The 24,003-nt window shown below is 53.6% G+C and overlaps 1 protein-coding gene across 1 annotated transcript in view; it reads right to left on the reverse strand.

Annotated features, from left to right (window-relative positions):
• The window catches only part of LOC102427516 (receptor-type tyrosine-protein phosphatase N2-like), a gene marked incomplete at its 3' end in the record, with an annotated part of 42,751 nt that overhangs the window by 6,347 nt on the left and 12,401 nt on the right, over nucleotides 1–24,003 (reverse strand). The window contains exons 2-3 of the mRNA XM_023748264.1: nucleotides 11,045–11,192; nucleotides 1,117–1,190 (exon numbers count right to left, since the gene is read on the reverse strand). Of these exons, the coding sequence (XP_023604032.1) occupies nucleotides 1,117–1,190; nucleotides 11,045–11,192 (222 nt within the window). The remainder of the gene's footprint in view (nucleotides 1–1,116; nucleotides 1,191–11,044; nucleotides 11,193–24,003) is intronic.

The raw sequence follows: 24,003 nt of genomic DNA on the forward strand, positions 1-24,003 counted from the left end.
GTAAAGTCATTGCCTTGGAATAGCAGCTGGTGCAGCACCCCACACACAGTCCTTGACTGGATGCAAGTCATGATTTCGGGGAGACGTCTGGACACCTCCCCTAAGACCAACATGGAGAAACATGTCTACATCGAGGCCACCTCAGCCCCTCACCCTCATAAACCCACACCAAGCCCTTCTCTGCTGCCGGCTTAAATGCCCTCGACCGCACTCCTGTGGCCTCTGCTTGCAGGCACACAGCCCTCTCCCCGTGGCTGCAGACCCCCAGCCCCTGCCCCCCTGCCCAGGGCAAGAGGACCGCAGGGGCCGCACGCAGTGAGACAGGAGGCAGGACGAGCCCAGGCAGCTGTGGGCGGGAGGACCTCCCCAGAAGCTGAGAGGGTGGGCTGGCCTCGGGGACCTGACAGTGAGGGGTCAGGGGGTGACAGAGACCCCTTTCCCTTGTCTGGTCCCCAGCTCCACCTCCCAGAGGGCACAGCACCCTGCACCCCTCCAGACAGCCAAGTGCCGGGGATCACTTTCACTAGTGCCAGGCGTGGCTCTAATTTTCCCTTTTCCCCGGAATGAATCGGGCACAAGTGGGCCTGGGAAAGGGTAAACCTTCAGGCCACTGGCGCTGGCCCTCCCGGTCACTGCTCCCTGCCCAGGACACAGTCACCTGGCCACTGGGTAAGGCTGGTTGCTGAATGAGACTAGTTACTTCGTTGAGACTAGTAACCTGGCTGAGACTAGTTACCTGGTTAGGGCTAATTACTGGTTGAGACTAAGAACCCAGTTGAGACTAGTTAACTGGTTAAGGCTGGTTCCTGGTTGAGGCTAGTTATCTGGTGGAGACTAGTTATCTGGTTAAAGCTGGTTCCTGGTGGAGACTAGTTACATGGTAGAGACTACTTATTGGTTACTGGTTGAAACTAATTACCTGGCTAAGACTGGTTACCTGGTAGAGACCAGTTACCTGATTAAGGCTGGTTACTGGTTGAGGCTAGTTACCCAGTTGAGGCTAATTATCAGCTCTACTGGGAGCAGGGCAGGGCATGTTTTCCATGCCAACCTCACGTGGCTTGCCCACGTGGTGCCCTGGGAAAGGCTGGCGCCCTCCGTGGGGACAGTACTTACAATGGGGCTGGCGTTGATGTAGTCCGAGTTGCTGTGGCTGTTTTCCGGCTTCAGCAGGATCCGGGAGTGGTCATCTGCAAAGGTCCAGAGCAGAGAGTCAGGTCTGTGCCAGCCCACACCGCCCAGGAGTGCGCACGCAGCGATGCCGCGAGGGCCCTGTGGCTGTCCTCTGCAGGCGGCGTCCCCTCCGAGTGCTCAGCCCTTCCCACGGAGCTCAGGGTGCTCTGCCCCTTCTCCCCATTTACTCCCGTCACCGTCTGTAGAGGAGATTCAGGCTGTTCGAGGACCTGACTCTGTCCCATCTGGTACAACCTGGAGACACCAAGGTTATTTGCGACATTTATAGAGTTGACCTTTACACATGTTCAGCAACACAGTAAATAAATGTCGACATGCAGAGGAAGCTATCAGGCACCACTCAATACCTCAAGCTTTGTCATCTACAAACAGCTAAATCCTCGAGGTGATAGAATTTCGTTTTATTTATTTATTTATTTAAATAAATCTTTATTGTTCAGATTATTACAGATGTTCCTCTCCCCCCGGCCTTATAGCTCCCCTCCACCCGGTTCCCACCCCACCCCATGCCCTTACCCCGCCCCCTAACATCCTCGTCCATAGGTGTAAGATTTTTGTCCAGTCTCTTCCCGCACTCCCACACCCCCTTTCCCCCGAGAATTTTCAGTCTACTCCCTTTCTATGTCCCTGATTCTATTATATTCACCAGTTTATTCTGTTCATCAGATTTTTTATTCACTTGATTTTTAGATTCACTTGTTGATAGATATGTATTCATTGTCACTTTGTTGTTCATAATTTTTATCTTTACCGTTTTCTTCCGCTTCCTCTTCTTAAAGAATGCCCTTCAGCATTTCATATAATCCTGGTTTGGTGGTGATGAACTCCTTTAGCTTTTTCTTATCTGTGAAGCTCTTTATCTGACCTTCAATTCTGAATGATAGCTTTGCTGGGTAGAGTAATCTTGGTTGTAGGTTCTTGCTACTCATCACTTTGAATATTTCTTGCCACTCCCTTCTGGCCTGCATAGTTTCTGTTGAGAAATCAGCTGACAGTCGTGTGGGTACTCCCTTGTAGGTAACTAACTGTTTTTCTCTTGCTGCTTTTAGGATTCTCTCTGTCTTTTGCCCTTGGCATTTTAATTATGATGTGTCTTGGTGTGGTTCTCTTTGGATTCCTCTTGTTTGGGGTTCTCTGCGCTTCCTGGACTTGTAAGTCTATTTCTTTCACCAGGTAGGGGAAATTTTCTGTCATTATTTCTTCAAATAGGTTTTCAATATCTTGCTGTCTCTCTTCTTCTGGCATCCCCATAATTCGGATTTTGGTACGCTTGAAGTTGTCCCAGAGGCTCCTTACACTATCTTCATGTTTTTGGATTCTTTTTTCTTTTTGCTTTTCCAGTTGGGTGTTTTTTGCTTCTTCGTATTTCAAATCTTTGCCTTGATTCTTGTGATCCTCTAGTCTGCTGTTGGATCTCTGTATATTATTCTTTATTTCAGTCAGTGTATGCTTAATTTCTGATTGGTCCTTTTTCATATCCTTGAGGGTCTCACTAAATTTCTTGGAGGTTTCCAGAAAATTCTTTTTTTTTTTATTAAATCTTTATTGTTCAGATTACATTTGTTCCTCTCCCCCCCCATAACTCCCCTCCTTCCAGTTCCCGCCCCACCCTCCCCGCCCTCACTCCCCACCCACTGTCCTCATCCATAGGTGCACGATTTTTGTCCAGTCTCTTCCCGCATCTCCCATTCCCCTTTCCCCCCCAAGAATAGTCTGTCCATTCCCTTTCTATGTCCCTGATTCATTATAATCACCAGTTCATTCTGTACATCAGATTATTTATTCACTTGATTCTTAGATTCACTTGTTGATAGATGCATGTTTGTTGTTCACAATTTGTATCTTTACCTTTTTCTTCTTCCTCTTCTTAAAGGATACCTTTCAGCATTTCGTATAATACTGGTTTAGTGGTGATGAACTCCTTTAGCTTTTCCTTATCTGTGAAGCTCTTTATCTGACCTTCAATTCTGAATGATAGCTTTGCTGGATAAAGTAATCTTGGTTGTAGGTTCTTGGTATTCATCACTTTGAATATTTCTTGCCATTCCCTTCTGGCCTGCAAAGTTTCTGTTGAGAAATCAGCTGACAGTATTCCCTTGTAGGTAATTGAGTCTCTTTCTCTTGCTGCTTTTAAGATTCTCTCTTTGTCTTTTGCTCTTGGCATTTTAATTATGATGTGTCTTGGTGTGGTCCTCTTTGGATTCCTTTTGTTTGGGGTTCTCTGCACTTCTTGGACCTGTAAGTCCATTTCTTTCACCAGGTGGGGGAAGTTTTCTGCCATTATTTCTTCAAATAGGTTTTCAATATCTTGCTGTCTCTCATCTTCTGGCACTCCTATAATTCTGATATTAGTGCGCTTGAAGCTGTCCCAGAGGCTCCTTACACTATCTTCACACTTTCAGATTCTTTTTTCATTTTGCTTTTCCAGTTGGGTGTTTTTTGCTTCTTCGCATTTCAAATCTTTGGCTTGATTCTTGTGCTCCTCTGGTCTGCTATTGGGTATAATATTCTTTATTTCAGTCCGTGTATGCTTAATTTCTAGTTTCTTTATCATAGCATCGAGGGTCTCATTAGTTTTCGTGAGGCTCTCCTCAAGTTTATTGCAAGCCCTCAAAATTGCGTTTTTTAGCTCTATATCCTCCATTTCTGTCATGTTTTTTTGTCTCCGCATTTTTTTATGCTTTCTTGGTGCACCCCCTTGTGGTCTTTGTGCGCAGTCTTGTTCTAGTTAAGCCTTGATTGTTGTAGTTAATACTAGAGGGATTTGACCACCAGGCCGACTGGCTGTGGGAATCAGCTGTGGGAAAACTTCTGTCCTCTGGGGAGGTGCTAATCTAGCCTTTGCCTGAGGCGATCCGGCAAATGGCTCTGCACAGGGCTTGGGCGGGGTGGGATCAACAGGGGGGGCAGAGGGAGCAGTTATGGCTGCTCTCAGTCCGTCCCCAGGGGCTCTGCCTCTCTGTCCCAGCAACCGCTGCAAACCTTGGAGGGACCGTAGCCAGACAGTCCTGCTTCTCCCGTTTGAGTCTGGGTCCCTAGAGACTCGCCCAGATCTGGAGCTCAGAGTCTGAGACTCCCTCCTGATTGAAAACGACAACCGCGCCCTCAGCCACCAGCCCGCTTTGCGCGCGCACCTCCATACCTTTAAATTTTCCACACTGCGCCTCCTCTGAGCCTCGGAATGCTGTTGTCTTTCCTTCTAGTTGAAGAGTCTCTCCTCAGCCAGCCTTCCTGTGGTTCTGGGTGATGTCCGTTCCGTCTTTTAGTTGTATTTTTGAAGTGGTTGTTTGCGGCAGCAGTCTCCGGTGTTTACCTATGCCGCCATCTTGGTCGGAATCTCCAGAAAATTCTTGAGTAACCTTATAACCGTGGTTTTGAACTCTATATCCAGTAGTTTGCTTTCCTCCATTTCTTTCATTTATAACATGTTTCTTTGTCTCCACATTTTGGCTGCTTCCTTGTGTTGATAGAGTGGCCTTGTGTGGTAGGTGTCCTATAGGGCCCAGTGTCTCTACCTCCCCAGTCACCTGAGGTGGACACTCTAGTTACACCCCTTTGTGGGCTAGGTACACAGTCCTGTTGTAGTTAAGCCTTGATTGCTGTTGGTGTCACTGGGAGGAATTGACCTCCAGGCCAATTGGCTGTGAGGACCACCTGTGTCTACAATGGAAGAACTGCTGTGCTGGAGACACCCTTATGGGGCAGGACTTGCTTCAGTGGGGCTTTGGTCCTCACTGAGTCTGCCCCTTGAGTGTGTCGCTTATGGATGTGAAGAGTTGTAATCTGGTATGGTCTCACACTGACCACTGGGTACACTGGCTCTTGGATCTCTAAGGAGGTGCAAAGTCAGCCACTGCCTGAGGCCACCCAGCAGGAGCTACAGAGAGATCTGCAGATTCCTCCTCTTTGTTTGGGATTTGGAAGTGCCCAGGTGAGGCCCAGCTGCGAAGCAAGGCCGGATGCTGCTGCTGAGCCTTGGACCTTCTTTTGGAAGCTTTGGAGCTCTCTGACCCAGCTGCAGTTTATTAGGTTTTATGCTGTGAAAGGACTGGCCATTCATATGCAAAAGCTGCTGTGCACAGCTTGGGTGGGGTTGTAAATTGGGTGGGGCGGGGTCTTGGGGAATCACCAGGGCAGAGCAAACAGCAATGGCTGCCAGTCAGCCCTGCATCAGAGAGGTCCCTGTGTCTCCGTGTTCCGCACCTCTGCGCAGGAACGATGATCGCTGTGAGTACCTCTGAGAGAAAGCCGCCCTCATGTTCCGGCCCGATGCCAGACAGTCCAGTTTCTCCCCGTATGAGTCTGGGTCCCCAGAGTCTCCCCCGGAACTGGAGTTCAGAGCAATCAGAAGCTTGTATTTCCCTCCTGATTGAAAAAAAAAACCAATAGTGCAGCCAGTTCCCAGCCTGTTTCGTGAGCGTCTCCACAACTCCACACCTCTTACCAGTCTCAATGCGCTTTTTTCTTTCCTTCTAGTTGTAGAACTTCCACTCAGCCAGCTTTCCCTTGGTTTTGGATCATTGATGTTTTGTGTTTTAGTTGTAGTTTTGATGTGGTTGTGAGAGGCAGCAAGTGCAGGTGTTTACTTATGCCGCCAACTTGGTTCTTCTTCCAGGGGAGGGCAGTTGTGGGCAATCAGGCCGGCAGGGGAGGGCAGTTGGGGGCAATCAGGCAGGCAGGCAGGTGAGCGGTTAGGAGCAAGTGGTCCCATATTGTGAGAGGGATGTCCACAGGTATCGGGCCTAAACCAGCAGTCAGACATCCCCCGAGGGGTCCCAGATTGGAGAGGGTGCAGGCCAGATTGAGGGACACCTCTCCCCCCATGTACTAATTTTGTGTACGAAGCCTCTAGTATCTCAATAAAAACATATTCTTAAAAAAAAGAAGCTTGAATGAACTCCTGGTCATTTACCCCGCACCAATGCCTGCTGCAAGAACAATATTTCTAATTTCTCCTGCATTCTGTCTGTTCTAAACAGAACTCACATATATCACCTGCCTGCTTCCCACCACACCATGCCATAGACAGAATGGGAACTATTCTCCCATTTTAAGCTGAAAAACTAAGGCCCAGAAACACCCAGTGAATGACTTGATAGAGGCCACATGGCCAACAGCCAGGAGCCCAGGTTTGAGGTCCAATCCTGCACCTGGCAGCCAGGGGATGTCTGGGTCAATTATTCAATATTTTAAAGTGTCGGATTTGTCATCCAAAGTGTGGGATACTGATGTTGAACTCACAGGCATGTTGTGGCAAATGGTGTGTATAAAGCAGGCACTGTAATCATGTAGCAAGGGGCTTACGGACAAAGTCAAGATTATAGGTGCACACACCTCACCGGTGAAAAGCCCACAGAACTGACACACGTATCTAGAACGGTGGACGCATGGCGTTGCCACGAAGTAGAAGATGGTTTTCATAAATGCCAACAGGAGATACTGTGTGCGATGAGAGGGCACAGAACCCTGCAGGTAGACAAGCGAGGGTCCTGTGGGGGTCGCTGCAGCTCGGTCAGCGGACCCACACCGGCAGGCCTGTCCCATGCGCCACACGAGCCGCCGGAGCCCACCTGCGGAGAGGGTGCCAGGCCTCTGTAGCCACAGATACCAAGGATCTCTACAGACAGTTCCCCACAGCTGGTGAGTGACTCACTGACCCAGTGCGTGATGGTGTGGGTCCTTCACTAGAAGGTGCAGACCTTGGTGTGCTGAGGGGTCGGGAGTCCGCGGGATCATGGCCGTCCAGTGGTCAGCCAGGACTCTCACCGTCGCAATGTTCCTTTGCGATTTAGATGAAACCATCATGCTGGCTGGACGCCGCTGGCTGTGCTTTGCAGCTGTGGCCGTGGAGGTGTGGTGTGTATCAGGGGACGGGCCGGGGCGTGTCTGGAGGGTCAGTTCCGAGTCGCTCATGTAGACCGTGCCCTGGGATAAGCCCACGGCATTGGGACCACAGTTCCTGCGTGGGGGTCGCAGGTCCATGGGCGGCTTCTGCTCTGCAAGCCCACATCCAAGGCTCTCCCACACCATCGGCTCTGCAGTGAGGCCAGACGGCGGCCTAAGTGTTCCGCCAACACACACAGAAATGCCTTTACTGATTGGGACTTGTAGTTGATGCAGAGCAATGAATTTAAAAACGTGTTTTTAATTGATTTTAGAGAGGAAGGGAGAGGGAGAGAGAAACATTGAGGTGAGAAACATCCGGTTGCCTCCCGCAGGTACTCTGGCTGGGAACCCAACCCGAAAGCTGGGCATGTGCCCTGGCAGGGAATCCAGCCAGTGACCATTTAGTGCCCCGGACAACACGCAACCCGCCGAGCCTCCCGGCCAGGGCGAAGCGATACATTTTTATATTATGTTTGTTTCTGGATTCTGAGAAGCTAAAGAGATGTTTTCATTGCAGACGGTTTCCCGTCACTGTGGCAGAGACGATGGTGTGTGACGGATCCTGGGGGCACGCGTGACTGGCCAGCTCACACTGACCAGTGCGTCCTCGGCCTCGGGGTGTGTGGGTTCTGTGGCTGCTGGAGGGAGCGTCCACACACCCAGCGCCGTAGACACCACTGTTTATAGTGGGCAGCGCTGTCTTTTAGCCCAGGTGTCGGTGGGGCTGGCTCCCCTGGAGACTGGGGGGCGGAGGGCCTGGGCCCTGGCTTCCAGGTGCTGCCCGGCCTTCTGGGCCCTGTGGCTTCTCCTCGCAGCGCGTCTGCCTCCCTCGTGCATGGTCACCGGGGTAATCCAGGATGACGCTCTCCTGTGAGGGCATGTGGAATGCGAGCCTTTGCCACATCAGGTAATGTAGTCACGATTCTAAGGGTTGGGACGAGGGCATCTCGAAGGCCGTTGTTTTGCCGCCACACCCAGCAAACTGACACAGCGCCGCCCGCCAGAGACTGAGAGTCCCACAGGAGCTCTGGGACCCGTTCCTGCTGCCCATGGCAGAGTGGGTGCCCCTCTGACACCCTCCTCAGCCAGGTTAGCAAGCACTGCGGTGCTGAGGCCCGTGTCCAGCTGCTGGACAGCCCGTGGCTTCCTGGTGCCGCCCTCTGCGCTGCCCCCCAGAAAAGCCTCTGAGAGGCTGCTGGTGCAGACGGCGGGGCCACAGGAGCATCTGTCCTGTGTCTATTTCAACCAAAAGCTCTCAGCAGGTGCACACCTCTCGTCCTACAGACAGAGCATTCCAACAGGTAGCATTCCGCGCCTCCACCTCCAAGGAAGAGAGGAGGTGGAGTTGGTAGACGGGAGGGCAGCAGTCGCTGTCGAGGTTCTGGTCACCGGGCAGGTGAGTGGGAACGGCGGACACGGTCTTCCCCCTGAGGCCACGAGGCACTGGTCACGCTGGCCGAGGCGGGTGCGGACAGGGCCGAGCCTCTGTGGCAGGGGTGTGGCTAGAACATGGCGTGTAGTAGGTCTGGGACTGGGCCAGTGAGATGGCCCCTGGGAGGTCACCTCAGAAAGCAAAGGCGAGTGTAAAACCAAGTACATTATAAAGTGGAACATCCAAACTACAGCTACAAATGTGCCTGCGTCTGGTTAAAGAAACACACACCAAAAGTTGTGGTGAGGACATCACTGGAATTCTGGGAGCATCGGTGGATTGAAACAGGATGTTAGAGACGATTGCGAATGTCCTTAGTCCTAACATGGGGGCTGCGAGGGTGCGGCACCGTCCTCGTTTTTAGGAGACGCAGGCTGCAGTGGTGAGATGGCATGATGCCTGGAACTCACTGTGAGGCAATTCCAACAACAAATAAAGCACACACTCACACACTCACTGTCACACACACACATGCTCCCACTCCCACACTCACACCCACACACTCACACTCACTCACTCTCACACACATGCTCACACACTCACACACTCACACCCACTCACTGTCACACACACACTCACACCCACACACTCACACACTCACTGTCACACACAGATTTACTCCCCCACACACGCACACACTCCCACACACACCATGCAAAAACGGCCCACCACCGAGGAGCCGTTGTGGAGTCCAGGTAGCGGGTGTGCAGTTGACGTGGGTTGTGGTGCAGCCCGAGTGTTTGTGAATGTCAGCACGGCAGAGTGAGGGCTGTGCCAAGCCAGCGGCATTTCTCGTCTGCAAAGGGCTCTGGGAGGGGCCCACGCGGGTCCCGGTGTCAGATCCTCTGGGGTCAGGAGGGCGGCCTGCACTGATGTGGAGACATTCCACGCTGCCCAGGGTTGGGGGGAAGGGACGCTGCCGGTGGCATTGCTCTCCGCGCCTGGTGGCTGCACCTGGCGAGCACCCGCAGGGTGGCCAGGGCCTCGAGGACGCAGAGCCCGGCTGCCGGGACGGCCACCAAACATTGCTCCCGGCCCCGCCCGTGGTTACTCTGTCGAGGGTTTTATCAATGACTTGAAGGTGTAACTGTGCTTATAGAATGTGCGGCTGCAAAGCGCGGAGGGGGAGGAGCTGGGAACGGGGGATGAAAACCTTCCAGGTAGTGCACGGCAGGACGGCACAGCCGAGCTCTGGTGCAGCCGGGGAGGGTCTGGCCCACGTCGGGCTCACAGCAGGAAGACCGGAGTTCAGCGAGCCAACAGTGGCACGCCCACTGCTCAACGAAAACTCACACCTGATGGACGAGAAGACCCATGAGGGGGCACCGCCGTCTGAGGCCGCGTGCGTCTCTGGGCGTCTTCCCCAAGGCCGGTCCCATCCACTCACTCCAAGGCTCTCCCGCGTGGACGTGGCAGGACCAGCCAGCATTTGAGAGACGCCCCCCAGGTCCCCGCTCTGAAGGGTACAGGTCAATCCTGATGGGTCTCCCTCCCGTGGAGGAGGCGACTGTGAACGGAGGAGGGATGCGCCTGTGCTCGGGGGACCTTATCCACTCGACCCAGCAGTGTGGACTCGCTGCCCCCACCGCCCTTCCCACCCACCAGCGTGCTCCTCACGCCCCATGGTGGGCCGCCCAGCTGCAGATGGCCGGGTCAGCACCGTGGCCTTTCCAATTCCCAGTACCCAAGTCCCAGGAAGAAGGTGGCTCCTGGCTCCGGCTCTGGTCAGAGGGGGCGTTGCCACAGCCGGACCTGGTCCCTGTGTGGCCGAGGACTGGACTGCTGCTGGCCCTGAGCCTGCCCACCGCCCTCCGCCGCCGTGTCTGGGTCCCACGGGGGAGGGTGCTCGGGAAAGGCGCTGGGCTAACACCCACAAGACCTGCCGGCCCAGCCTGCACCTGACCTCGGGGACGTGCAGCGAGTGCCCCTGAGGTCTGCTTGTTCCCAACTGCCCCCCATCTGGTCCTGAGCACGTGGCTCACCGGTGTCTCTGTCACGAGTCCCTGGCACATAGTAGGTGCTTAATAAATAACTGTTGGTTGGACGTTTCTTTCTGCTTTTCCACTGGCAGTGGTTCCTGGCCAGGTAGCAGTCCACAGTGGATGCTGCCTTGGTGACGGCTGCTCACCCCAGGCCCACGGCCGGCACCACGCTCATCCCCTCCAACCCTCACAGTGCCAGGTTGCCAGGGCGACCGCATGCTCCCAGCTGCAGAGGAAGAGGCTCTGAGGGCGTAGCAGCAAGTCTCCAATGGCACCATGACAGCCGCCTGACAGCGCAGGCAGCGGGCACCTCTGTCCCCACTGGGGTTTTAGGACTGTGCTCGGACCCCAAGACAGACATGGATTCTGCGTTTTTAGGCTGGGACAGCCTCACGGGGGCGTCCACACTGGGGGACAGGTTGCCGCAGAGGGTGCAGGGTGGGGGTGGGGAAGGAGAGGGGCTTCCCAGCCATGAGAATGGCATGGGGGCCTATGAGGACAGAGGTACAGCCTGTCCCACCCTTCCCGGTGGCGCCCCCGCGGTACGTACAGGCCAGCACTGCTGGGCAGCGGTTCTTGGGCGCGTTCTCCTCCCTCTGGGCCACGAGCGAGCTGTTGGGCTCCGCCTGGTACGCGCACAGCGCCTCCCACTCCTTCTCCAGCCGGTTCTTGTTCCTCAGGTGGTCCTCCATGTAGGCCTGCAATGGGAACCAGAGTCAGGGCATGTGACACGGGGCACCGGGCGCTGGAGCCCACATCCCCTGTGTGCACAGTCAGGGCGCAGGCCCCCACCAGGCCCAGTTGGAAGGGCAAGGCTGCCAGGCGCACGTGCAGACACGGAGCTCGCACTCTTGGCTGGGTCAGAGGGGTCTGTCTGTGCAGACTCAGCCCAGGCCGCCGCCCCCCTCTGTCAGGACAGGACCAGGAGAGCCAGGCACAGGGCAGACAGGTCTGGTCAACTACCAGATACTGGACGGAAACCGTGTCCAGCCGGGAGGAAGCGAGTGGGGCTCAAGCCTCAGGGAGGCTCCCTGCGCCACGCTGAAGGGGACGGGGCTTATGCAGGTCAGGAGGGGCAGCTGGGAGCAGGCGTGTCTGCCTGGGGAGCGCAGCACAGAGGGCGGGGCTCTGGACTGGGTTGTCGGGAGGTTTGGGAGCAGGGTCTGGGCTGGGAAACAGGAGGATGCTGCCAGTGAAGGGACGTGTACCGCTGCACAAAACAGCTCATGTCCCACGGGGACACCACGTGGAAGGTTAAAGAGCCAGGATTCACCCAACCGCGGACACACTGCAGCCTGGGAAGGCGCCTCAGTAAATGTTTGCAATGAAAGCCACTTTCTTTTTCTCAGAGAACCACTGGCTACAAACAGATACGATGTTGCAATATTATTTGAGACTAGAGGCCCAGTGCACGAGATGCGAAATGCGTGCACTGGTAGGGTCCCTAGTGGCTGCCGGCTGCCGGCTCGGGCCTCCCTCACTTCCCCGGGCCGGCCCTGCCCCTGGTCGAACAGACAGTTTGCATACTACGCTTTTATCATAGAGGATTATCCCACTGAAGTCTACAGCGCACTGCTTGAAACCATTTCGTGTGTCCCCTCGGAGTCATGCTGAGGCCGTCAGTTCAGAGAGCGCCTCAGGGAGGAGGGGTGGCAGGGACCCCGGGACGTGGCAGCATGAGCGGTGGCTGCGGGCGGGCAGGCAGGCGTGTCTCCTGCCACCTGAGCAGACAGATGGCTGTCATTTCATGAAGCTGTCGTTCCCTGGGGCACATGCTAACAATGCACAGAAGGGATGGGGGACCCGCCCTGACCCCGAGGCCCACGCATTCCCGCAGATGTTAGTGGGCGTTTGTCAGTCATGTGTGCTCACTCCAGGGCGGGAGCCAGGGACAGGCTCTCCACGCACAGAAGTCATTTCCCCGGTAATTGGCCTCCTTTGCTGAACCCACTGGGTGTGATGCATCTAAGATACTGAGCTGCTTGCGCGCGTGCAAAATATTAAACAGCGGGTGGTGTTAACAAAACACAAAAGCAAAACCAGCAGAACCAGAGACTCCGACCCCCCTGCTCCGCCAAGACCTGATTCTTCTGGGCTCCCAGAGTCCCCAGCAGCCAGGACGGTCGCAGGGCTCGACTCAGTGTCCGAAACGCCGCTTCACCCGCTGTGCACAGCCAGCTCACTGTACGCCGCCAGCACCCTCCTGGTTCCCTCACAGGGCAGCCAGCTATCCAGCTCAGGTTCCACCCAGGAGCACCACCCGCAGTGCCTAGATGAGCCCTGGCCTTTGTCCAAGTGACCTAGACTCTCCGCCCCAATAAAACCTTCCCCCATTGGACCCTTCCCCCAATCATCCACCCTCTGAGCCTTGTTCACGCTGATCCTCCTTAATGAATCTGTCCAGAGGTCAAGGTCAGTGCCAGCGAGCCTCCTCTCGGGTCTGACCAGGACATGCCTGTCACCACCTGTCTGATCTGCCTGACAACCCCGCCCCCCCTCAGACACTTACTGTTATTTTATTTATTATTATTTTTGTTAACCCTGACCTGAGGAAATTTTTTTATTGATTCTTTTTAGAGAGAGTGGATGGGAAGGAGGGAGAGAGAGAGACAAAGAGAGAGAGAAACACTGATGTGAGAGAGACACATTGATTGGTTGCCTCCTGCAACGCCCCAACCTGGGCCACGGATTGAAACTGCAAGCCAGGTATGTGCCCTTGAGCAGGAATTGAACCCTTGGTCCAATAGGCCATCACTCTAACCACTGAGCACACTAGTCAGGGTCAGACATTTACAGTTTTACTTATTGATTTTTAAAATCTTTATTGTTGAGATTATTACACATGCCCCTCTTTTCCCCCCATTATCCCCCTCCACCCAGTTCCCGCCCTGCCCCAGGCCTTCACCACCCTATTGTCTGTGTCCATGGGTAATGCATATCTTACCTAATAATAGACAAACATGGTAATTGACCATATCTCCGCTATGCTTCCCATTGGCTAATCAGCAGGATATGCATATTAATCCAACCAAGATGGCGGCCGGCAGCCACGCAGCTGAAGTGAGCAGGAGGTTTGCTTGCTCCAATGATGAAGGAAGCCAAGGTTCCCCGCCTGTCATGGCCCAGCTCTGAGCTCCAGTCTAAGCAACAATGTTGCAATTATAGAAGCTAAACAAACCCAGAAACCTGCTTTCAGCCAGCAGTGGCCACGGAGCTGGAGACTTGGGTTGCCCCTGGTGATGGAGGAAGCCAAGCCCTGGCCCCAAGCTACAAAGTTTCAATTATAGAAGGTAAATAAATCCCAGAAAAAAAGGAGAGGCTGGGAGCTTCTGTCACTGGGGAGGCTTGGCCAGGCTGAAAACGGCCCTCAGCCCTTCACCCAGACTGGCCAGGCACCCCAGTGGGGACCCCCACCCTGAAGGGGGTGTGACCAGCTGCAAACAGCCATCAGCTCCTCACCCAGGCTGGCCAGGCACCCCAGTGGGGACCCCCACCCTGAAGGGGGTGTGACCAGCCTGAAAACGGCCCTCAGCCCTTCATCCAGACTGGCCAGGCACCCCAGTGGGGACCCCCACCCTGAAGGGGATGTGACCAGCTGCAAACAGCCATCAGCCCCTCACCCAGACTGGCCAGGCACCCCAGCGGGACCCCCACCCTGATCTGGGACACCCTTCAGGGCAAACCAGCCGGCCCCCACCTGGGCACCAGGCCTCTATCCTATATAGTAAAAGGGTAATATGCAAACTGACCCTAACAGCACAATGACTGGGAATGACTGGTCACTATGACACACACTGACCACCAGGGGGCAGATGCTCAATGTAGGAGCTGCCCCCTGGTGGTCAGTGCGCTCCCACGGGGGGAGCTGTGCTCAGCCACAAGCCAGGCTGATGGCTGCCAGTACAGCAGTGGTGGTGGTAGCCTCTCCCGCCTCCTCAGCAGCACTAAGGATGTCCAACTGCAGCTTAGGTCTGCTCCCTGCTGGCAAGTGGACATCCCCCGAGGGCTCCCGGGCTGCCAGAGGGATGTCTGATTGCCAGCTTAGGCCCAATCCCCCGGGGAGTGGGCCCAAACCAGCAGGTGGTCATCCCACGAGGGGTCCTAGACTGCGAGAGGGCACAGGCCGGGCTGAGGGGACCCCCCACCCCGTGCACAAATTTTTGTGCACCGGGCCTCTAGTATGCATATAAGTTCTTTGTTAACCTCTTCCCGCCCCACCCCCTCTGAGATTCATCGGTCAGTTCCATGGTTCCATGCCTCTGGTTCTATTTTATTCATCTGACTAGAGGCCCGGTGCATGGATTCATGCACTGGTGGGGTCCCTCCGTGTGGCCTGTGGGGATCAGGCTGAAACTGGCATCCAACATCTCCCAAGGGATATAGTAGTGCGCGGAGCTGCAGGCGGCCAGGGAGGAGCCGCTCCCGCTCCTTCCGGTCAGCTGAGCGTCTGCCCTTGTCTTCCACTGCCGCCCCTTGCATCTCCTGGTCTGTCACACCCAGCTATGGAGAAGTGAGTCCCTAGGGCAGAGCTCCCTCGGCCTCACTAGCGGTGCAGATTGAGGCTTGGAGAAGTGGGGTGAGTGCCTGAGGGGTACCCTGGGCAGACCAGGGAGCCATGGTTGCTGTATGGCAAGGCTGCCCACTTCGCATACCATCCTGCAAGTCCTGGGATGGCTCCGGTCTGATAGGAGGAGGCAGGCATTAGGGACAGAGTTCATGGTCTCTTTTTTCCCTCCCTCTGTCCCTCAGTCCCGGCTGCCTCAGGGAGGATATGGCCAGAGGGGTTGATGGGGGCCGGGGGCGCCATGCCTCTGGAATGGTGGAATTTGGGCCGATGGCCTGGCCTCCCAATGTGAACTGCAGCTCAGCCCCACCTGCTTGCAATCTTTCATAGACTCAATCGCCTGTTTCTCTTTTTGGCTAAGTTGACTGCCCCCTGTTGGTCAGTGCACATCATAGCGACCGGTTGACCAGTTGCTTAGGTTTTATATAGATAGATTCCTTGTTTTGTTCATTAGGTTTCTTGTTCCTTTATTTTGATTTTTAGATTCAATTGTTATAGATATGTATTTATTGCCATATTGTTCATATCTTTTTTCTTTTTTTTGTGTGTGTTCATATTTTTTATCTTTCTGCCTTCTCCTCCTCCTTCTCCCCCTTTACCTCTTCCTCATTCTCCTCCTCCTCCTTCTTTCTCTTCTTAAAAAAGACCTTTCAACATTTCATGTAATACTGGTTTGGTGATAATGAACTCCTTTAGCTTTTCCTTTTTTAAAATTTTTATTCTTTATTGATTAAAGTATTAAATATGTCTCTTCTCCCCCCTGATTGACCTCTCCCAGCCACACCTACCCTCTTCTTTAGCTTTTTCTTGTCTGTGAAGCTCTTTCTGACCTTCAATTCTAAATGAGAGCTTTGCTGGGTAGAGTAATCTTTGTTGTAGGTCCTTGCTGTTTATCGCTTTGAATATTTCTTGCCACTCCCTTCTGGCCTGCAAAATTTCTGTTGAGAAATCAGCTGACAGTCATATGGGAACTTCCTTATAAGTCACTAACTGCTTTTCTCTTGCTGCTTTTAAGATTCTCTCTTTGTCTTTAAGCCTTGGCATTTTAATTATGATGTGTCTTGGTGTGGGCCTCTTTGGGTTCCTTTTGTTTGGGACTCTCTGCTTCCTGGACTTGTAAGTTCACTTTTTTCATCAGGTAGGGGAAGTTTTGTCATTATTTTTTCAAATAGGTTGTCAATATCTTGCAGATCTCTCTCTTCTGCTTCAGGCACCCCCATGATGTGAATGTTGCTTGAAGTTGTCCCAGAGGCTCCTTACACTATCTTCATATTTTTGGATTATTTTTTCTTTTTGCTCTTCTGATTGGGTGTTTTTTGCTTCATCATATTACAAATCGCTGATTTGATTCTTGGAATCCTCCACTCTACTGTTGGTTCCCTGTAAATTATTCTTCATTTCAGTTAGTGTATCCTCCATTTCTGACTGGTCCTTTTTCTTATCTTTTATGTTCTCACTAAGATCCTTAAAATTATCACTAAGATCTCGAAAGTCTCACTAAGTCCCCTGAAGCTCTCATTAAGATCCTTGAGCATCCTTATAACCATTGTTTTGAACTCTGTATCTAATAGTTTTCTTGCTTCCATTTCACTTAGTTCTTTTTCTGGAGATTCCTCCTGTTCTTTCATTTGTGACATGTTTCTTTGTGTCCACATTTTGGCTGCTTCCCTGTGTTTGTTTCTATGTATTAGGTAGAGCTGCTATGTCTCCTGGAGTTGGTAGAGGGGCCTGTGTAGTAGGTGTCTTTCAGGTCCCAGTGGCTCAGCCTCCCCAGTCACCTGAGCTGGGCCCTCTAGGTGCACCCCTGTGTGGGCTGTGAGCACAGTCATGTTGTAGTTGATCCCTGATTGCTGTTGGTGTCAGTGGGAGGAATTGACCTTCAGGCCAATTGGCTGTGAGGACCAGCTGTGACTACAGTAGAAGAGCTGCTGTGTAGGAGACACCTCTCTAGAGCAGGCCTTGCTTCTATGGGGCTTTGGTGCTCACTGAATCTGTCCCTTGAGTGTGTAGCTTGTGGATGTGTAGAGTTGTAATCTGGACGGTCTCACACTGACCACTGGGTACACTGGCTCTTGGGTCTCCAGGGAGGTGCAAAGTCAGCCACTGCCTGGGGTCACCCATCAGGAGCTATAGAGAGATCTGCAGATGGCTGCTACTTGTGTTGGGTTTAGAAATGACCAGGTGAGGCCCAGGTGTGAAGCAAGGCAGGCTGGTGCTCGTGCGGGGTCTTGGGCCTCTTACTGATAGGTATGTAGCACACCTAGTCCAGCTGCTGCTTGTTTGGGAGATTTTAGGAAAGTCTGAAGCCTGAGGCAGGATAGGCCATTCAGATGGAAAAGCTGCTGCAAACAGTTTGGGTGAAGCTGCAATTGGGTGGGGCGGGGTCTCAAGAATCACCAGGGCTGAGCGAACAGTGTGAGCAAGGCTGATGGAGACTCAGATATGGCTACTAGTCAGCTCTGTGATGGGGGAGGTCACAGAACAAGAACAATGACCACTACCAGCACTTTTGTCTGGGAGAAAGCTGCCCCCTAGTTCCTGGCCCTTTGCCAGACAGTCTGGTTCCTCCCCATATGTCCCTGGCTCTCTCCAAGCCATTGCCCCAGCACTGGAGCTCAGAGGGAGTGGGACCGTGTAAGTTTGTGCACTGGCCCTTTAAAAGGAACTGCCTGGGTATCCAGCAGCCTCCGTGTTACTCAGCCACAATCCCCACTGGTTTTTACAGCCCAAATTAAAGGGACTTCTCTTCCTGGCACTGGAATCCTGGGCCGTGGGTCTGGTGTGAGGCTGGGGCCCCTTGCTCCTCACGGGAAGCCTCTGTAGCCACACTATCCCTCTCGATTAAAAACACGCCACGCACAAAAACATGCCCGCATGGGTGTTGGGCCAGCCCGTTCCCTGTCTCCGCCCCTCCTACCAGCCTCGATGCACTTTCTTCTTTACTTCTCTAGTGGGACTTGCATTCAGCCAGCTTTCAGGTGGGGTTCTGGATGATGGTAGTTCTGTATTTTAGTTGTAATGTTGATGTGGTTGTGGGAGATGCGCTTACGTACGCCACCGTCTTGGTTCCTCTCCAGACACTTACTGCTTAAAACCTTGTCTCTGTGACGTTAGTCACGCTCTCCTTGGGCGTCAGGATCTTCCTCTTCTCGGGCGTCACATGTGGTTTGGGCATGTGGTCAATATTGTGGAATGATTGCAGCCTGGAAATCTTTAAGTAATTGGAATCACAGCGAAAAACTTCATACCCATGATGAGCATCCAAACGAATTTGCTTTCAGATCTTTTGAAATTTGGAAGAATCATCCAGGAAAGTAACACAGGGCTTTGTTTCCTTGTTTCCTCTCCGACCTCCTCCTTTCTGGGTGATGCAAGCAGCACCCGACATGCCCAGCAGGCGGGGCCACATCCGAACGCCAGCCGTGATGCCGGGACAGCGGCGTTCAGGAGCCTTCTCCCCACGCTCTTCCTCTCCAAGCCTGGACCTCCTCTGAGTTGGCCGGGCATGGCCTGTCCCTACGTCTCAGGGTCCTGCTCACTCCTGCTCATGGGAGGGCCCCTCGCTGGGATGTAACCGTGCTGTCACAGTTAAGGAGCTGGACATTTCTAGAACCGCCGTCCCAATGGGCTGTGAGCTCCTGGTGCTTGGGGACTCATTTAGACCAGTGTGCATCACTCTGCACGGTCCTCCTTTGGGGAAGGACGTCTGGGTTGCACATGGCAGGTGCTGTTAACAGTATCGCAGGAGCCGGCCGGGTGCTGGTGCAGGAGCCGGCCGGGTGCAGGAGTGACCCCACACCACGTCCTGAGAATGCGAATCTCAGAGTGGGTGCTCAGCGCTAGCTGAGGAGCTCAGGTAACTGGAGCGGCTGCTGCTCGCCCTGTGGGGTGCGGGGAGCCTGCCTCTCGCCTTTGCGAGTTGCTCTCCACACTCTCCGCATCCAGTGGGACAGGCCGAGGTTCTGAAAGGGGATCCTGGTGGGCAGAACTCTCCGTTTTTACATTTGTGTAGCCCGGCGGGGACCAGCACTCGCGATGCTGCGATGCCGAGTAGGGAGGGCTGCACCTGAATCCCGACTCCTGCCAAGGACCTGGACGCCATGGCTCGCAGACACGCGAGGCCTCAGCTGACAACGCGCATTACCGCTGGGGAGAACCCCAAGGTTTTGGAATCTGGGTTTTCCAAGTTAGGGACCAGCACGCAGTGTGGGCCTCAGGCTGCGGGGCGTCAGCTCCTCCAGCAGGCCACGGTGCTTGAGTTTCTTTGAGGTTTTTGTTTCCTTTGCCTGTTGAGGATAATGTCCGTTTTCCTGAGCCCTATTTTATGAGCTGTTAACCCAATCCAAGCACTTCCTCCCTCCGGTGCCCCGTCTCTCGCCCACATGATCAGACCGTCTGGGCAGGACTATGAACAGCCGCTGGTGACAAGCACTATTTGCCTCCGGATGACTTTTCGGAAAACAGTCTCCCGGGCAGACAGAGCGACTGGCTTCGCACGAACGGTGTCATTTACAGCAGCCGGGCCTTTGGGACGGTGTCACTGCCGCTCTCAGATGAGACGCCCGCACGTGTTGATTTGGCCTAAATATTTTCTGATCGGGTTGTCAGCCCCCGAGGACAGGAGAGCGATTTCTATGGAGCACCCGGGAAGCTCGGCTCCTGCTCGGGTCATGTGACCGCTGTCGGAAGCCTTCCCGGCGCCTCATGGCGCAGCCCTAACAAAGTGGGCAGGCACTGGCTGCTGCTGAAAGAGCGCAAGAAGCGGAAAGGGCTGGTCCCCACGTGGCCGCTTCTTCACCGTGCACTTTGGGGCAAAGCATCTACTTTCCCCGACCCGCCATCCGCTGCTTCACACAATGGGAGGGACGTGTTTGTGAAGCTGGCCGACGGAGCTGTCCAGGGCGCGCGCCTTTCGAATGGGAAGTGCAAGTGGAGGGAGGTGGTCGTGGTGGGTCTCAGCCTTTCACTAGAAAGAGAAGGAACCTTAAATTCCCTCCCGTGTCCTGTGCCTCCCCTGTCCCTCCCGCCACTAGGAAATGTGGCACCTGAAGTCCCACCACGCCCCCACCGACCGCAGCGGGAACGCAGAGTTTAGGGGGCGGTCACAGGAGTGCCCTGCTGTGGAGGTGCCTCCGCGAGGCGTCCCGTGTGACGGCATCGCGCATCCTCCGGGACAGTAACAAGCGACGCCAAGGCAGCGTTTCGCATCGCATCCCGCTGACGGGGAAGCTGGTCTCTCCCACAAGCTCAGTCTCCTCCTGGTGCTGGCACAGCCCACACGTGGCCGCGTCGTCTCGCGGCGTCGGCGCCCACTCCACGTGGAACCAGGGACGGCCCAGCACGTCTCCACCCTCCTGTGTTTGTTTTGTTTATCACTGTTGTGAGAGGAGGTGTTGCAGACCAGGCTTGAGAGGAGGAATTGCTACGACTGAAAGCAGGCTGCTGACGAACGAAGGTGAATTCTGGGGTGGAGAGAGCTTCCGAGTCCGCCCCGAGGTCACACCGTCCCCCGGGACGTCACGGGCACCGTCTACTGGTGTCAACACCTGAGATCAGCTTCCAGGGTCCCTGGTCAGCCCCACACCCACTGCCCTCCTGTCTCTGAATGATGGGAACAGGGTGTGGGCACCCCAGTCCATGGTGCTGGGGTCCCCTTACAGATTCCAGCAGCCAACGGGCTCACTGAGCCCACGTGGATTCAAAGACTTCCAAGTGTTAGGGCCTTTGAGAGAAAGTCCCCACCTCATACCTCACACCTCACACCTCCTACCTCCCACCTCCCACCTCCCACCTCACACCTCCCACCTGTCCTGGCAGAGAAGGGAGTGAGCAAATGCCCACGGCAGAAGCGAGGGGCAGAGGGGGCGGGACATACCATGCTGGTGCTGACACACGGGAGGACTGAGGAAGCACACAGAAGCTCTAAAGAAAACGTTTTCTCAAGGCTCTGCTGCAGGCCCTGGAGGTGACTCCAGCTTCCCAGGGGACGTGCTACGTGGTGACGGATGCACAGAGAGAGGCGGCTCTTTGTACAGGTGACTCAGGAGGTTGTGAAACTAAGTCTGGAAGATGTAGAACTTTACTGGCTGGAGCCTAGCTCGTGGGATTTATTATAATTTGGGTTTTGGGAGCCCTACCTAGATGAGTCCTGGGTCATGAGAAGCCAAAACTGATGGGTCAGTGGCGATCAGCCCAGCCCGCATCTCAGCCGAGCGGAGTGCAGAGGAGCTGTGACTTTCCGTGACCTGGGCTCTAGTGACTGACAGAAAGCACAGTCTTACAGACTGTGGGGACCCTATTCAGAGTACGCCGCAGGCACAAGGCCACTCTGAGTGTGGGAGTCTTAATCAGAGTGTCCAAGGTGGAGTTGCTATACGCAGGTGCACAGCAAGGCCACAGCTATCGCACTGTACACTGGGCAAGCATGCCCTTCTATCCCCCAAAGACCGAGGTCACTATGTGGAAAGCAGCCTCTTTGTCTAAGTTGTATAAAGTTGTTACTGATCAGCTAGCACGGGGCTGCATTATGGGGAAGAAGTGTTACTGGCCAGCAGGCTGCTGCTATGGGGACAGAGGCTGCTGCTGTGTGGAAAGACGGATTGTTACCCAGCCGTGTGCAGCTACCTGCTGGTGGGACTTTGCTTCGAAGGACTGTTTTGTCTAGTGGCTCCTTGTTAGCAATGGCCACATGGCCACTGGCTTCTACAATAAAGACTCTCTTATACACCCACGACTCCTCATGGCTTCTCCGTCAGATACCCGGTGTCCGAGAAGGTCCAGCCCCTGGCAGAGGGGCTCGGACCCGACAGTTGGCGCAGGGGAGCAGGATGAAGGAACAGAGTTCCCACACAGACTCACAGCTGGAACCTGGGGAAATGTCAATGACGCCCATATTCTGTTCCAGAAACATGTGAATGAATAACTTGAAAAAGTGAGTAATTCTGTCCTCACTACCTGCTCTTCCTAAACAGAAGCCTGAGGTGACGCTCAGTGGGTGTGCAGGACAGGAGACAAAGGTCTCCTGAGGAAGACGGAGAAACAGCTGTTCAGCAACAGAGATGATGGTGACAGCTCAGAGGCACGTCTGCCTCCGGGCGGCCATTCCTGAAGAGCTCAGGACTTCTAGTGAACTGTGCGCATCTCATTATCTTACAGAACATCGTAACAATGAAGGTTATGTGAACATAGGTAAAATACAAAGATGAATACTTACAAGCAATGCAAAATAATGAAGAGAATTATACCATATTTTCCATAAGGCTACGACTATTAATATTTAAATTTAGGGCAGAAGAGGTTTGCTTGATAGTGTGAGCAAAGCCTGGATCCCTCCTCTTATTGTAGAAGACTTAAGAGTTGCAAGTTATCGCCCTAGCTGGTTTGGCTCAGTGGATAGAGCGTTGGCCTGTGGACTGAAGTGCCCCAGGTTTAATTTCAGTCAAGGGCACAGGCGCAGGTTGCAGTCTCAATCCCCAGTAGGGGGTGTGTAGAAGGCAGCCGATCAGTGATTCTCTCTCATCATTGATGTTTCTATCTCTCTCCCTTCTCCCTTCCTCTCTGAAATCAATAATATATATATATATTGCAAGTTATCTTAGATTCCTGCTCACGTGTTGGTTTTGGTCATTTATTCATTCATTCAACTGATTTTATTAAGAATATTGTTTGCATCAGGGGCTGTGTGTGTTCCTGGGGCTGATTTCTTTATCTGAGAACAGACCACATACAAGCAAATAAACATAATTTAGAAAGACAACTTCAGATGGCAGCACCCGTGAGAAGATGTAGACAGAGATGGAGAAGGGACTGCCCCCGAGCTCATCAGGAAAGACGGGGGAAAGGGCTCAGAGGGCACGGATCGCGGGGCAAGGGCCCGGGTGGGAATGGACCCACACGGTCCAGAAACAGAGACGGCCAGGCTGCTGGGGGAGAATTTGGAGGTTTTTTTAAATCCTCACCCAAGGATATTTTCCCCCCATGATTTTTAGAGAGAGTGGAAGGGAGGGAGGGCAGAGAGAGAAACATCGATGTGAGACACATTGATTGGTTGCCTCCCGCATGCGCCCTGACCAGGGCCAGGGGTTGAACCTGCAACCCAGACAGGTGCCTTTGACCAGAAAGGCTCAAGACCCGTCAGTGCTCAGGCCAATGCTCCAACCAGTGAGCTACACAGACCAGGTATTGAAGTTTTTTTTTAAAAATTAACTTATGGGGGTAACATTGGTTAGTAACAGTATATAAATTTTAGGTGTACAGCTTTATGATATGATGTCTGTATATTCTATTGTGTGCCCCCTCCCAGGTCTGGATGCCTTTAAGGTAACATTTACTTTAACAGCAAAGGGAGGCCATGGAGAGGTTTAAGGTGAGAGGCACATGATGACAAGATACTTTTAAAATGTCACTGGCTCCAGGCAGGGTCGATGCACGAGCCGGGACCATCCACACGGATCCCAGCGGCTGAGGCTGGGGATGGAGTGAGGGGAGAAGTGGGTAGAGCCGCTGGGATTGGCTAACAGAGCAAATGAGGAGATTTTCACTTAGTTAATGTAGATTCAGCTCATTTCATTATCTCACCTGTTCTTCTTCATACTTCCAAATTTCTGCAACCATTTAAAAATATTCTGTAAAATATTCTGTAATTGTCTCAACTCTTCATCCCTCAGACAGCCACAGCGAGGCGCAGTCTCAGTCACAGCCTTAGCTCACCCAAAGTCAAAAGCCTGCATCCGCACCGAGAAACACACCGCCCACCGCCAGCGCCAACAGCGTCCGCGCCTTGTCACGTGGACAGCATGTCTGGACATTCGATCTCTGTCATCTTAGCCAGTGCATGGATCTCAGGGAAGATACATTTGCCCAAAATACCAGAGAAAATTATTAGCCGATAGCTTAACCCCAAACTCAATTAACCTGGAATAGTTCTGTCACTGTGGGAGCTGGTG

The sequence above is a fragment of the Myotis lucifugus genome, unplaced genomic scaffold, assembly GCF_000147115.1.
Source record: "Myotis lucifugus unplaced genomic scaffold, Myoluc2.0 scaffold_1233, whole genome shotgun sequence".
NCBI lineage: Eukaryota > Metazoa > Chordata > Mammalia > Chiroptera > Vespertilionidae > Myotis > Myotis lucifugus.